The following is a 15,461-nucleotide window of genomic DNA, read 5'->3' as shown; positions in this document are numbered from 1 at the left end:
GTATGTCTCATGGGTCATAAAACAATAAAGAATTCAGTGCAACATTTATGTTGCCGTTCTGCTGCGATCTTGCAAAAGAAATGTATTTTTTTCATTAACTACGTCCCAACAGAAGAGTCTAATTAATTTGAACTGAGCATGGAAGTCTTTTGCCGCATGAGGTTGCTTTCTTAAGAGGAAGGCAAGAATTCCACCATCCACACACACCAGAGGACAGAGTTATAGGAAGAAGCCCTTGGCAACAATGATTCCTCTGTGCCTCCCTGTGCCGTAGTGTCGGGCTCCCGGGAAAATGGCTTTCTGCCTCTACTCCAACTGACACTTCTCAGCCCCGATCTACTCATTAAACTAACACCCATCTCTATGGGTCACTAAACTGATGAACAAGAAGGAAAAAGAATCAACATTTGACCATCGTGATTTCTATCTAGGATTCTTTCTTTCTCCTTTCCTTCCCTTCCTTCCATCGATCCTTCCATCGATCCATCCATCCACCCACCCACCCATCCAGGATTGTATCACTGATATACAAATGTCACAAAAACACTGAAAGGAGAATTTCTAAAACCCCAATTTGGTTCAGGCTCAGAGTCAGTAAAATGTAGTATACACTGGCCAATACTACCAACACGCCTTTCCCTTAACTTAAAAATAAATAAATAAATATTCAATCTTTCCATAAATGCAAAGATTCGATCATACTGCTCCAGCCAAGATTGATTCAACTTGATATCTGCAGAAGAATGGGGTTGATCCTTTAGGGATCTGAATTTTTTACCCCACCCCAGTGCAATGGCCTGTAGACTAATGCACCACACACAGCTGGGACTGTTAGAAAGACCAGGAGTGGGTGTTAGACCAGGAGAGCAAACAGAAGCAGCCTAGCCCACTCACCACATCCAGGTCCTGGGAAACCCGCCGCTTCCGCAGCTCCTCCATCCTCTCGCACACGTCGGAAAAACAGGTATTGTAATAATCTGCATACTGCTGTGCCAAGTCATCGATGTTCCCCAGTGAACCGTCCTGAGGGTAAGGAAGGTGGGGAGGAAGGAACAGGAAAAGAACAAAGGCTGTCAGTCCACCCTCGAAAAGCCCCATAGGCATTTGATCATCTTTCCCTTTACGCAAGGTTTACAGTAATAATAACCCAGTTTCGACTCCTGGTGACCCTATGTGTGTCAGAACCATGCTCCATGGGGTTTTCAATGGCTGAGTTTTCAAAATTAGATTGCCAGGCCTTTCTTCTGAGGTGCCTCTGGGTGGACTCAAACCTCCAACCTTTCTGTTAGCAGCCCAGGGCCTTAATGTTTGTACCACCCAGGGACTCCTCAGCAATAATAACCAATATTTATTCAGTGTGAACAGGTGCCAGGCTTCGAGTTCTACACTGAAGGCTTGTTATTCTCAGGATTGCCCTCCAAGACAGGATCGATTATTCTCCTTACAGTACGAATGGGCAAACAGTAGCTCCAAGGAGTTGAGTGACTGCCCGGGGATCCAATGCTAACAAGCAAGGAACCCATGCCTGAGACTGGACTCTCTGTGCCAAAGGTATTGTCTTAAATCCACACCTTCCTGGCTGTATAGTAGGGCTGTGAGAAGAACAGCCCCCACCTCTCAAAGTCCCCTGAAGAGCCTTCAGCAAAGGCACCATGTAAGTAAGAGGTCCCTAAAGTGCAATCATGGCCAGGCTGGTGTTGGTACAGCTGCTCAGAATTTCTGGGAAGCTTTTGAAAAACACAGTTGTCAGGAACTCTGGTGGCGCAGTGGCTAAGGCCCTTGGCTGCTAACTGAAAGGTTGGTGGTTTGGAACCACCAACCGTTCCATAGGCAGTCTGCTTCCATAAAGATTTACAGGCTTGGAAACCCTATGGAGCAGTTGTACTCTGTCTTCTAGGGTCACTATGAGTCGGATTGACTCAACGGCAAAGGGTTAGGTCCTCATTCCCGGAAATTCTGAGTGGAACCCAGAATTCAGAAACCAATGGAGAATGCTGGTCTGGGACATAGCTGAGAGGAGCCCTAGTGGCACAGTGGGTAAAGCACTTGGCTGCTGACTGAAAGGTCAGTGGTTCAAACCTACCCACTGCTCAGTGGGAGAGAGATGTGGTAATCTGCTTTTGTAAAGATTTACAGCCTTGACAACTCTACGGGAGCATTTCTACTCTGTCCTGTAGGGTCTCTATGAGTTGGAATCAACTCAACAGCAGTCACTTTGGTTTTTGTCTTTTTGGGACATAAGCTGAACCAAACACCCTCATGAGACCTTGAGAAACATGGAAAATCTTATTCCCTGAGTCATTTCAAGTACAGGCGCAAGAGGATGCTTTACAAATTCACCTAAATAAATAGGTAAACTCACTATCTGTCTCTTCACTGAGGGAAGTTCAGGGTATTGCTCCAGATCCCACTCTCTGAGCTGACACCCAGCTCTTCCGCCACTTACCCATTAAGTGGTGTTAGGCACTGTATGGATTGAATTGTGTTCCCCTCAAAAGATATGTTGAATTCCTAACCCCTGATACCTGTGAAGGTGACCTTGTATGTAAACATGGTCTTTGACGATGTTATCAGTTCACATGAGGTCATACTGGAATAACCTGCTGCTCTCAAGTTGTCAAGTCGATTCCAACTCATACCAAGAACAAGCCAAACTCACTGCCGTCGAGTCAATTCTGACTCATAGCAACCCTATAGGACAGAGTAGAACTGCCCTATAGAGTTTCCAAGGAGTACCTGGTGGATCTGAACTGCTGTCCTTTTGGTTAGCAGCCATAGCACTTAACCACTACGCCACCAGGGTTTCCTTCTAACTCATAGAGACCTCATATTACAGAGTAGAACTGCCCCATACGGTTTCCAAGGAGCGGCCGGTAGATTTAACTACTGACCTTTTGGTTAGCAGTCAGGTTCTTAACCATCTGAGCAGTGTTCTTATAAAGGAGAACAGACACAGAGATCAACACACCCAGAGGAGGGCAGTCATGTGAAGATGCATCCTCAACGAAGGAATGCCTGGGGCTACCAAAAGCTGAGAGACAAGGAAGGATCTTTCCCGAGGGCCTTCAGACGAAGTGTACACAACCAACAAATTGATTTGGACTTTCTCCAGAAGTAGAGACAATAAATTTCTGCTGTTATAAGCCACCCCGATGGCAGTATTTTCTTACAGCATCCATAGGAAAGGAATACAGGCACTTTTCTTAACCTTAAAGCACCTAGTTTTCTCAACTGTCACCCTGGAATACCAGTACCCATCTCACAGTGAATTGGCATATGTGAACCACTTAGAACATGGCCTGCTCATGGAATACCTGGCACGCAGAGAGTGCTCAAAATTTATTTAGCTAATATTTACTGCAAGATTATGTTGCATCCTATAGTCTTCCTTTAGGGTAGCTGACTCCTAAATACATGTCTGAACACACATATATAACCCAAACCCACTGCTGTCGAGCCGATTCCGACTCAGAGCAACCCCATAGGCCTTCCGAGGCTGTAAATATCTACAGAAGAAGACTGCCACATCTTTCTCCTGCAGAGCTGGTTTCAAACCGCCAACCATTCAGTTAGCAGTCGATCACTTTAACCACTGTGCCACCAGGAACACAAACATGAAGGTGCCCATTAACTAGATGCCGTTGAGTTGACTCCAACACATGGCTACCCCATGTGTCAGAGTAGAACCGTGCTCCATAGGTTTTTCAGTGGCTGAGTTTTCTAAAGTAGATCATGGGGTCTTTCTTCTAAGGAGCCTCTGGGTAGACTCAAACCTCTAACCTTTTGGTTAGCAGCTGAGCCAGTTAGCTATGTGCCCCGTTATGATGACAGAAATATTGTGTACATCTGGTAAGTTACGACATTTCTTCTATCAATTTTGTCTGTACAGGCAAAAAAAAAAAAACTGCTCTTTTTTATCTCTCAACATGTCCTCTCTGAGTTATGAATAAGTGATTTTACCAGGACAACCAAGGAAAACACAAAAGCAGCATAGAAGCTGCATACATACTTTCCATTTTACAGGCTGCCTACCAGTGCGTTAGATTAATTAATGTTAGCACATTACCCATAGCAACGCATGTCTAATACTGGAAAGCAGACTCAGGTACAAGCAGGGTTTGGGAGTTAGACTTCTCCAAAAGCCTTTCTGCTAAGACCTAGAGGCCCTGGTCAAAAGGCTTGGGTAAATGAAAGCAAGGATCTCTCCCCTCACTTCTCCTTTCACTGAGTTCGCAGAAATTAGGAAAAAGAGAAACAGAAATTGAAAGAAAAACATTTTTTTTAAGATCCTCTCCCACCCGTAAAATGTCCTACGTTTGTGGTAATCAACTCCAAGCCCCTAGTGCAGAGCTAGTGTCAAGAAGGGCTCTCTTACATGGGCCGTAATAAGGTCTTTAGACATCTGAACATGTCTGGACAAAGGCTTTCCCTGAGAGCAGTCTGGCTGGCTGGGACAGGGGACAACATGGACACAGTAAAGGCGGTGAGCCGCACCATCCCCTGCACAGTGCTCATTGTCAGGTGTCCTGTGGGGAAATCAGCAATGGGCAAGAAGGATGTCTGCTGCTGAGCCACTGAGGAAATGTGGAGGCGGCCAGCCCACAGCCTTTCCTTTGCTGCTTCAGTCAAGGAAACTCCCTGAAAACAGAATTACTCTTGGGAGAGAGGAATCAGGCTAGAATATCTTAAGGTGGGGCTCTGGAAATACAGCAAGATAAATCAAACTTAAGTCTTATAATTTATAATCTACAATCTCCCAACTGGCTTTCCTGTCTCCTTCTCCACCTCATCTGCCTCTGACCCAGCACCGAAGTGACTTTAAAGCAGAGATCAGACTAGGTCTCCCTGTCTGCCAACGGACGTCCTTCCATGCCACCTTCATCACCCATCCTACAAAATAAACTCCAAACTCACCAACCTGGCTCTCGGTTCCCATCACCTCTAGCTCCAGCCCCATAGAGAAAGGAGGCTGTCATGTGTCATGTATTGCCCTGAGCCCTGCAGACTTATGGTCTAGGAGCCAGATAGCATCAAACCAGCCTCCAACAGCAGCAGCTTTCTCCTCAGGGCAGGCCCTCTCTCACCCCACTCTCTCCTCATCCCTTAACATTCAGGGAACTGAGGGAGACTTCAGGAAAGAGGAGGGCAGAGTAGCAGCTCTGGTGGCAGCATCTGTTTTGACCACCAGCGACTATGAGCCATGACAATGAGAGGCAGGAACTCAATTCCCAGCTGCCTCAGCCGTTTGTGGAAGGGACGTGGCAGTTCCTAGAAGGAAGAGCACTCAGCTACCTTTAGCATCAAGGCATTCGCCATCTATTAATCTAGGAATGTTTGCTTATACCACAAAAAAACAAAGCCCTCACCATTCCTGTTTGCCTCAAGGACCTCATTCCTACTGTGTTCTTCAGGAAGTAGGGAAGAATAGGACTGGCAACAACTTTACCCGAGAACCCATTTTTATAAGCTATAGCCCCGATTCTGCCACTCCTCACAACAATTGCAGCCCCAGGGAAGGTAACCTGGACTCTGTCTTAAGTCTCTCAAGAATGCGATGCTATCCAACTAGATGGTGCCCGGCTACCACCACCAATGTTCTCACAGTGATCACAATAGAGGGCCCCAGACAGAGGTGGAGAAAAATGTGCAACAAAATTCTAACTCACACACACACAAAAAAGCCAGACTTATTGGTCTGACAGAGACTGGAAAAACCCCGAGAGTATGGTGCCTAGCCATCCTTATTGCTCGGTAATGAAGTCACTCCTGAGGTTCACCCTTCAGCCAAAGATTAGATAGGCCCATAAAACAAAATGAGACTAAACTGGCACACCAGCCCAGGGGCAAGGTCAAGAAGTCAGGAGGGGACAGGAAAGCTGTTAACGGGGAACCCAAGGTCGAGAAGCGGACAGTGTTGACATGTCATGGGGTTACCAACCAATGTCACAAAGCAATATGTGTATTAATTGTTTAATGAGAAACTACTTTGCTCTGCAAATCTTCATCAAAGTGCAATAAAAAAAATTTTTTTTAAAGCATATACACAAAATTTAACAAAAATTCTAAAAATATATGTGACATTACCACTAAAGAGGGAGCAGTCCCTGGAGAAGGACATCACACTTGGTAAAGTAGAAGGTCAGCGAAAAGAGGAAGACCCTCAATGAGATGGCCTGACAGGGTGGCTGCAACAATGGGTTCAAGCACAACAATGATTGTGAGGATGGCGCAGGACCAGGCAGTGTTTCGTTGTATTGTACATAGGGTCCCTATGAATCGGAACCAACTCGATGGCACCTAACAACAACCACCACCACCACTAACAAGACATAAAAGTGAAATTTTTCTAAACTAGCAATAATAAAAAGAAAAATGTGATAAAAAAAAAAAAAAGAGTGTGATGCTATCCTGGTACTGAAACTTCTTCTGCCTTTATCCATCCAAGAAATGAAACGTATCTGCCTATGACCAAATTCAAAACCCATGTGTTCTAATACCTGAAAAAAATTGTTAGAGGGATTATTTCAACACTTTTCCTAGGGGCCTGCTGTTCTTGAATGGACATCAACCAATCACTGAATCAAACAATCTCTGTCACTCACAGGGCACTCCAAGTTTTAATGTTGGAGACTAGGCACTTCAATCTTGAATTCTGGCTTCTCTCAAAAATGACCCACTTTTCCATTTGTGAACTGTAAGACTTGTTCACAGTTAACTGTTTTCTTGGACTAATTAAGGAGGGACCAATCCCTGGAGAAGGACATCTTTCTTGGTAAAGTAGAGGGCCAGGGAAAAAGAGGAAGCCCCTCAAGGAGATGGACTAACACAGTGGCTGCAACGATGGGCTCAGGCATGGCAGCAACTGCGAGGATGGTGCAGGACCGGGCAATGTTTTGTTCTTTCCTGTACGGGGTAGCTACGAGTCGGAAACGATGAGACCAGACCTAACAACAAAAGGATGACAATTAAGGCCACCAGGTAAAATTTTAAAAACAACTTACACAGTTTTGTTCAATGTTCTTGAACAAAATATGATTTTTTCACTTTTTCTCTCCTGGGAATACCATCAAAGCCAAATGTTGAATTCTGGCCCACAGTTTCCAATTACTGATCAAAGTTTTTCTTTCTAAGAGTGAAAAGTGTAATTCTCCACCCCTCACAACTTCCCAACAGCTTAGGGGCCAGGAAAATATATCTGTTGCTCATGAGACAGAGAACAGTTGTTCAGCTCGGCTCAGGCCACAGACAGCAAAGATTTCACATCCTGCCACAGGCTGCCACATCCACTCCCCACGTGGTGCTCAGCAAATAATAATCTGGAAGAGGGTGGCACAGCTGCCTTGATGGTTTCCCAAATCACTTTCCAGATGTGAATTAAATTCCCATAATTACCCCTTTCATCAGTCTTGATGATTTAAGTGCCAAGAAACACAAAAGAATAAAAATGTGTGTTTTAAAGAAATAGATCATTTCTGCCATCCCTGAAAATCAATCTGTTATACCCTAATCATCAAATGAACCAATGAACCACATGATAATTTTTTCCTTATTCACCCCAAATCCATGCTTTTTCTGGACTATCTGGCAATCTTTGCATCATTTTTATCCAATGTGTTCTTCCTAGAGATAGCTAGGGACCTGCTGTTCTTGTTAGCTCCTTCGAATCAGCCCTGACTTATGTCCACCCCATGCACAACCTCGTAAACGAAACACTGCCCAATCCTGCACCATCCCCATGATCAGCTGCAGATTGGGCCATTGTGATTCATAGTGTTTTCATTGGCTGACTTTCCGAAGTAGGTCACCAGGCCTTTATTCCTAGTCTGTCTTGGTCTAGGAGCTCTGCTGACACCTGTTTAGCACCATAACAACACCCAAGCCTCCACTGGCAGATGGGTGGTGGCTGCAAATGAGATGCATTGTCTGGGAATCAAACCCAGGTTTCCAGCATGGAGGGAAGAATTCTACCAATGAACCACAATGTCCTCAGTGAAAATATTTACTTCCACTAAAAATATTTGCAACATTTGTCTGCACTTAAAGAAAGCAGGTAATGTTTCAATAGCATCACACACCTATGGCTTCTTTCTTTTAGGGAATGTGAAATCTGTGTCTGATTCAATATTCTACTATGTTACAAAATAAACTTTTAACTATAATGTGACTTTAAACCATCTCAAGTATAATCAAGATGATTATGAAAACACTGAAGCAGATTTCCTTTTAAGGGGCTCATAGTTTCTGGTCTAGAATTTATTACTTAATCTGTTTCACTTCTTATTTTCCCTCTTTGGTTCTCATCCATTAAGCTAAAGCAGTATTAGTTCAAGTTGACACAGAGGAAAACCTTATTTCCCTCAAAAGAATTTTCTTGTCGTTAAGTAAATTATGAGATTTTTGAGTCACGTTATGTTTTTAGAAGAATTTTCCTATTCCTGATTCAAAGAAAAAGGAAAAGAGATAGTACACGCAAGTTCAAGTTCTCGTTGCTTCTTGTCTCACCACAGAACCAGGACACAGTATCTTTCCTTGGCACCATCTATTCCACTTGGTGCAGATTTATAGTCAATCTGTGGTCATATTACCAGTGTCAGCTTGATGGAAGACAAAACCTGAGTAATCTTCCCACAAAGCCATAGGGCACATTTACACTAAACACCCATTCATTATGCGACCAATCAAAAATATAGGTATAATGGGCATTGTACCAAACAATTTAGGTACGGTGGGCTGCAGCTGAAATTAAGGAGAAAAAGACACAGAATACAGTTCTCTCCACAATTGGTTTAACACAATTTCTAATATTTATCCCAATTCATTCTAGCCCTGAAAAGTATGAAAACTAAAAGTACTGTGAAAATATAGGGTATTTGTCTCATTGTTTTTGTTATTTTTACTGTCTTCTTTCCCCAGATGTCATTTATGGTTTAGAACATTTTAAGGGACTTAAGGGAAAAAAGAAAAAAAAAACTACTCTGAAAACACCAGGAGACACAATGCAATCTGTGCTGTTGTATGTAGATTATATGCAAATTGATGCAAATGAACTTGTGTTGTTCTACTTTACATATCTATAAAGATAGGGCCCCAAGGGAAAAACTTGAATGTATTGCTCTAGACTCCCCAAAGTTGAGGCAAGGAAAAAGAACAGACTCCTGGTTCATTTATTCAGAGTGATTAAGCCTTCAGCTGCTAACCAAAAGCTGGCAGTTCAAATCCACCAGCTGCTCCTCCTTGGACCCTATAGGACAGAGTAGAACCACCCCGTAGAGTTTCCAAGGAGCATCTGGCAGATTCAAACTGCCGACCTTTGGTTAGCAGCTGTAGCACTTAACCACTACACCACCAGGGTTTCCATATAGATATATAGGCATATAGATATAGACACTGATATATATATATACAGATATATCTCCAAAACAGAGCAATAAATAGTATCAGTCCCCCTAGCTATGGGTCAGAATCCACTCAATGGCAACAGGATTTTTTTTTTTTCTTTTTTAGTGGTGCAAAGGTTATGTGCTCGGCTACTAAAGGTTGGTGGTTTGAACCCACCAAATGGCTCCTCCGGAGAAAGATCTGGCAACCTGCTTCCGTAAGACTACAGCCTAGAAAACCCTGTGAGACAGTTCTTTTTTATCACATGGGGTCACTATGAGTCGAAATCTACTTGACAGCATCTCATAACAACGACATAAGCTAAATCCACTAAAACAAATCACTACAATACAATAAAGCCTAAGTGATTTCTTGAATGACTTCACAGTGTGTTTTGAGTCTTAATTAGCTTGTTTAAAGATTTGGAGGTGATAAACAATTTTGGCAACCATTCAGATGAAACTGCTACCACCATAAACCAGACTTTAATTCCGGGTTTCTTGTTCAGTCTCATTGAATCAGTGCGATACCACACTCAGAGCTACTGGCTCCATCATCCCACCAGGCCCCATCATTCTGAAGAAATTATGGTAATCTAAGTGAAATACTTTTCTTCAAGGTGTGATCACTCCCAGCGTTTCCACAGAAGGTTGAAGCTGGAATACAGTTTGTCTCAAGAAAAAGTTTTTAACAAATAACCACGAAACACATACACAAAAGAAACATTAGACGGTGTAGGCGAGTGAGGGTGGGCCACATGGTAGGTGGTGGGAGGAGGGTTGATTTCACACTTATCACTCCCCTCTCTCCAAAAGCACCCTCAGAATTTGCCAGAGCCTGTTCCTAACTCCTGCTTTGGTAAATACGGTCAAGGTGTCCACAGCCCCGGCTACTGTGCACCAGTGGTCCCTGTTAACACACATGTCCTCATAAAGAATGAATGGCCTAGCAAAGACAGGGCTGGTCACATTCTCCTTCCCAGCCTCTCTCAGTTTCAGCTTCTAGACTCCAAATCTCTGAGAAAAAAATATCAGGAAACAAAAAAATTGGGGCTTGTGTTCTCCTCAACATATGCATATTTATTTCTGAGTAGACATGATATATCTACTTACAACTACAGTGAAACCTCCTGTGAGAGCCAGAACTCGATGTGACTAGGCTGCCTTGCTTTTCCACCTTTCACAGGATGCAGTCTTACCACTTTTCTATTGCCAGTTTTAGCGGAAAATAAAGTTTTCCTTCTCTGAAGGGTTTCTACCTTATACGGGTTCTGGCATTCACAGGTTTTACTGTATACGATTTTGTTAATGAATATGAATTATATCTATTTACAACTACAACTTTTTACACTAAAACACAAAAAAATTAGATGTTTTAAATGAGATAAAAACAAATATAAATTAATTAAAAGTTTTTTTTTTTTAACTGTGCTTTAGATGAACGTTTACAGAGCAAATTGGTTTCTCATTAAACAATTAATACACATTGTTTTGTGATATCGGTTGCCAACCCCGTGACATATCCGCACTCCCCCCTTCTCAACCTTGGGTTCCCCATTTCCATTCATCCAGTTTTCTTGTCCCCTCCTGCCTTCTCGTCCCTGCCCCTGAGCTGGTGTGCACATTTAATCTCATACACGTGGTTGAGCTACATGTATTATTGTTTGTTTTATGGGCCTGTCTAATCTTTGGCTGAAGGGTGAACCTCAGGAGTAACTTCAGTACTCAATAAATAAAAAGCTCTAAGTTCTCTCCTGACAACAAATGCATAAGCAACTGTAGTGTTATCCAGCATGCAGATCATGACACATTAGGGACTGTATGGGTTAGGGTTGAATCAGAGAAGCAGAAGTCCTACCAGTGATATGGGAACTGGTAACACAGTCCATACAGTCTGTTGTCTGCATGTCTGCTTTCAGGCCCAAAGTCACTCTATGTCAGCCAGGCTGGCAGTCAAAAAGAGAAGTCGTACGGAAAGAAGGCCAAGGACAGATAAGGACAGGAGAACTACAAAGACAATTGGAATCTATGACTGTTAACTTCTCCTCAACTGCAACCTTGATGCCAGGGGTGACCTACAAGAGAAGCTGGTTCATCCCAATGGACATGCACATACACACGTGGCTGAGGACTTGAGGAGATGGAGATCTGGCAAGCCTGGGGCTGCTGTGGGTCCAGGCTCCTTCTCACGGCAACAAAGTAAGCCAGCAGATCAGTGACACCTTGGATGAGCTGCTACAATGCCTGGCATCCTTTAGCATCTAAATGTATGGCAGCTGCTAATATGCTTTCAGCTTCCAAATCTCCCAAAGGTATTTTTTTGCGGCCATTTTGAACTCAGAACGACACAGGAAAGGGCTGTCACAGTACGAAGCACTGCAGTCTTAAGAAACAGACATTTAAGACCACTGTCATTATCATTTGTTTAAATGACTTAGCAAAGCATAGACAAGAAGAGCAGAGAACAGAATAGAAACTGTTGGAGCACATCTCATGAAGAAAGGATACTGTTTCCTGCAATACCTGCTTCAGTTACATATATGCATTACTGTACTTGATCACATGTAAAATATATTTCTTCCCAGGAATGGGTGACGAAAAGTTCGCAAGTCACCGATGCAGCCTGTCCCCCAGGCTGCACCCCTGCACTTTGGCGTCTCTACTCTAGAGCCCCACAGCCTTGTGGGTCTCCTGCTGACTCTGAACCCCTCCTCCCTCAGCTCCTCCTTTAAATGCAGGTGCTTCACAGGCTCTCCCTTTCACTGTTCTCTTCTAATGCCCTTTACTCTTTTGGGGAAATGTCCTCTGTGGTTAAATGGAGTTAAAGCCCCCAGAGAAAGCATTTTCTTCTACCTTCTCAGGGCCAGTGCAGCCTGTTTGACCCTATGATGGAAAATATTCGAGATTTTAAGCAAAAATGTTATTACCAAAAACTAATGCAAGAAACTTACATATGAAAAGCAAAGATGTCACTTTGATGACTAAGGTATGCCTGCCACAAGCCATGGTCTTTTCTATCGCCTCACAGGCATGCGAAAACTGAACAATGAAAACAGAAGACAGAAGAATTAATGCATTCAAATTGTGGTGTTGGCAAAAATTTATTGAATATACTGCGGACTGTCAGAAGGAATGAATTAATCTTAGAAGAAATACAACCAGAATGCTCTTTGGAAGCAATGATGGCGAGACTTCGTCTTGCTTACTTTAGGCATGTCATCAAGAAAAACCAATCTCTGGAAAAGGACATCACGTTTGGTAAAGTAGAGTTGATGAAAACAGGGAAGACCCTCAATGACATGGATTGATACAACAGCCACAACAACGGGCTCAAACATATCAAAGATTCTGAAGATGGTGCAGGATCGGCAATGTTTAGTGGACAGCCACTAACAACAACAATGACAATTACCTCTTGGAAAGGAATTTGCAAAGTTTAGTCCCAATATGACCAAACTCAGTTTAGTGGCCATTGAGAGGAGCAGCTACAAGAAAATGGGAGGAAAAAGTCCTTCTCTGGAGTCCTTACCTGGAGAGTGAGCACTGCACCTCTACACGTCAAGCTGGTTGTTGGGTAGGAGGAAGGAAATGGTCAAGGCTATAAAATTCATTTGCATTAATAGTCTACAGCCATCAACACTGCAGAATATCACATTAATTCAAATAATATTTACTGTACACCTACTATGTTTCAGGGGCTGTGCTAGATGCTCGGTGTAAAATATAAAATCAAGGTACTTCACCAAAGAAGACATTCAGGCAGCTAACAGATACATGAGGAAATGTCACAATCATTAGCCATTAGAGACATCCAAACCAAAACTACAATGAGATACCATCTTACCTCAACAAGGCTGTCACTAATTTAAAAAACACAAAATAACAAATGTTGGAGAGGTTGTGCAGAGACTGAACACTTACACACTGCTGGTGGGAATGTAAAATAGTACAACCACTTTGCAAAAATGATTTGGTGTATCCTTAAAAAGCTAGAAATAGAAATACCATATGATCCAGCAATCCCACTCCTAGGCATATACCCAAGAGAGAAATAAGAGCTGTCACACGAATAGACACATGCACACCCATGTTCACTGCAGCATTATTAACAACGGCAAAAAGATGGAAACAACCTAAATGCTCATCAACAGATGAATGGATAAACAAATTATGGTACATACACATAATGGAATACTATGCAATGATGAGCAAAAATGAATCCTCGAAACATCTCACAATATGGATGAAATCTGGAGGGTATTATGCTGAGTGAAATAAGTCAGTCACAAAATGACAAATACTATATGAGACCACTATTATAAGAACTCAAGAAAAGGTTTACACAGAGAAAAAAAGCATTCTTTGATGGTTACAAGGGCGTAGAGGGAGGGGGAGGGAAAATCACAAATTAGATAGCAGACAAGGATCAACTTCAGTGAAGGGAAGGACAACACACAATACAGGGGAAGTCAGCACAAGTGGACCAAAGCAAAAGCTAAGAAGTTTCCTGGACACATCCAAACACTTTGAGGGACAGAGTAGCTGGGGCTAGGGCCTGGGGACCAGTTTCAGGGGACATCTAGATCAATTGGCTTAACAAATTTTATTAAGAAACTGTTCTATATATCCCACTTTGACGAGTGGCATCTGGGGTCTTAAAAGCTTGCAAGCAGCCGTCTAATATACATCAATTGATCCCATCCCACTTGAAGAAAAGGAGAATGAAGAAAACCAAAGACACAAGGAAAACACTAGCCCAAAGGACCACATGAACCAGAGACTCCACCACCTTGAGACGAGAAGAACTAGACAGTGCCCGGCTACCACCAATGACCACCCTGACAAGGAACACAACAGAGAGACCGGGACAGAGCAGAAGAAAAATGTAGAACAGAACTGAAATTCACGTACAAAGATCAGACTTAATGGTCTGACAGAGGCTGGAGGAACTCCTGAAACTATGGCCCCTGGATGTTCTGTTAACCCAGAATTGAAACCATTCCCAAAGCCCACTCTTCAGACAAAGATTAGACAGGACCATAAAACAAAAAATAACACACATGAGGAATGTGCTTCTTAGTTCAATCAGATATACAAGACCAAATGGACAGCTCCTGTCCAAAAACAGGAAGACAAGGCAGAAAGGGAGAGAAACAGCCAAAAGGACACAGGGAATCTGGGATGGACAGGGGGTGGGGGGAGTGTGCTGTCACATTGCAGGGGTTGCAGCTAATGTCACCAAACAATATGTGTAGGAATTTTTGTATGAGAAATTAACTTGACCTGTAAACTTTCACCTAAAGCACAATAAAATACATATATATATAAAAAATCAAGAAACATGACTGTCTATGACTAGACAGAAGAGCCAAGTGTGGCCTTTATTTGAATGTGGTTATATGATTAAGTCATGGAAACTCGTTGAAGCAATGTACTAAGCTTGCAGTTAGTATAAGGACTTTTGGAATTGAAGGCTCTGAAAGATTCGATTTGCTAGGCTACCAGTGGCTCAAAGGAATATTACACAAGAACTGTCAGAACTTGAAAATGTTAGGAAATGACTGGAACATGACTAATTTGTTCAAAACAGTACAAGTATAGATTCAGACTCAAAAAGGACACATGGGTTTCACAGATGGCAATTTTAGGCTGAACTCATTTCCAGTTTGTAAACTACCCTGAGCTTAATAGAAGAGAAGATTTGGAAAGAACAGCAGAGCTAGTCGAGAGGGAATGAAGTCACAATTTCAGACCAGGCTCATAGACTTTTGACATGTACGAACCACACTTTGCACTGTCTCTGGCTGGCTTTGGTGCACAAATCAGAGGGTAAGGACATTCTCAAGCACATGACCCATCGATAGGTCCACTTTCAAAATGTGATTGAAAAAAGTGATCTCTGAGCCCTGGTGGCACAATAATTAAGAGCTCTGCTGCTAACCAAAAAGGTCTGTGATTCGAACCCACCAACTGCTCCAAGGGATAGAGAAGACTTGGTGATCTGCTCCTATAAAAATTACAGCCTGTGGTTGAGCAGACATGGGGAATTCCAGGTGGAAAGGAGTGTGCTGGCTGACACATTAT

General features: G+C 42.9%; 1 protein-coding gene across 2 annotated transcripts in view; it reads right to left on the bottom strand.

Annotated features, from left to right (window-relative positions):
• SASH1 (SAM and SH3 domain containing 1) overlaps positions 1 to 15,461 on the bottom strand; it is a 310,621-nt gene that overhangs the window by 177,543 nt on the left and 117,617 nt on the right. For both annotated transcript variants that reach the window (XM_010587065.2, XM_003404407.4), the window contains exon 2: positions 895 to 1,023. In XM_010587065.2, coding sequence (XP_010585367.2) covers positions 895 to 1,023 — 129 coding nt within the window. The remainder of the gene's footprint in view (positions 1 to 894; positions 1,024 to 15,461) is intronic.

This window comes from Loxodonta africana, chromosome 1 (assembly GCF_030014295.1).
Source record: "Loxodonta africana isolate mLoxAfr1 chromosome 1, mLoxAfr1.hap2, whole genome shotgun sequence".
NCBI classification, from domain to species: domain Eukaryota; kingdom Metazoa; phylum Chordata; class Mammalia; order Proboscidea; family Elephantidae; genus Loxodonta; species Loxodonta africana.
This window is presented reverse-complemented; position numbering and strand designations above follow the sequence as displayed.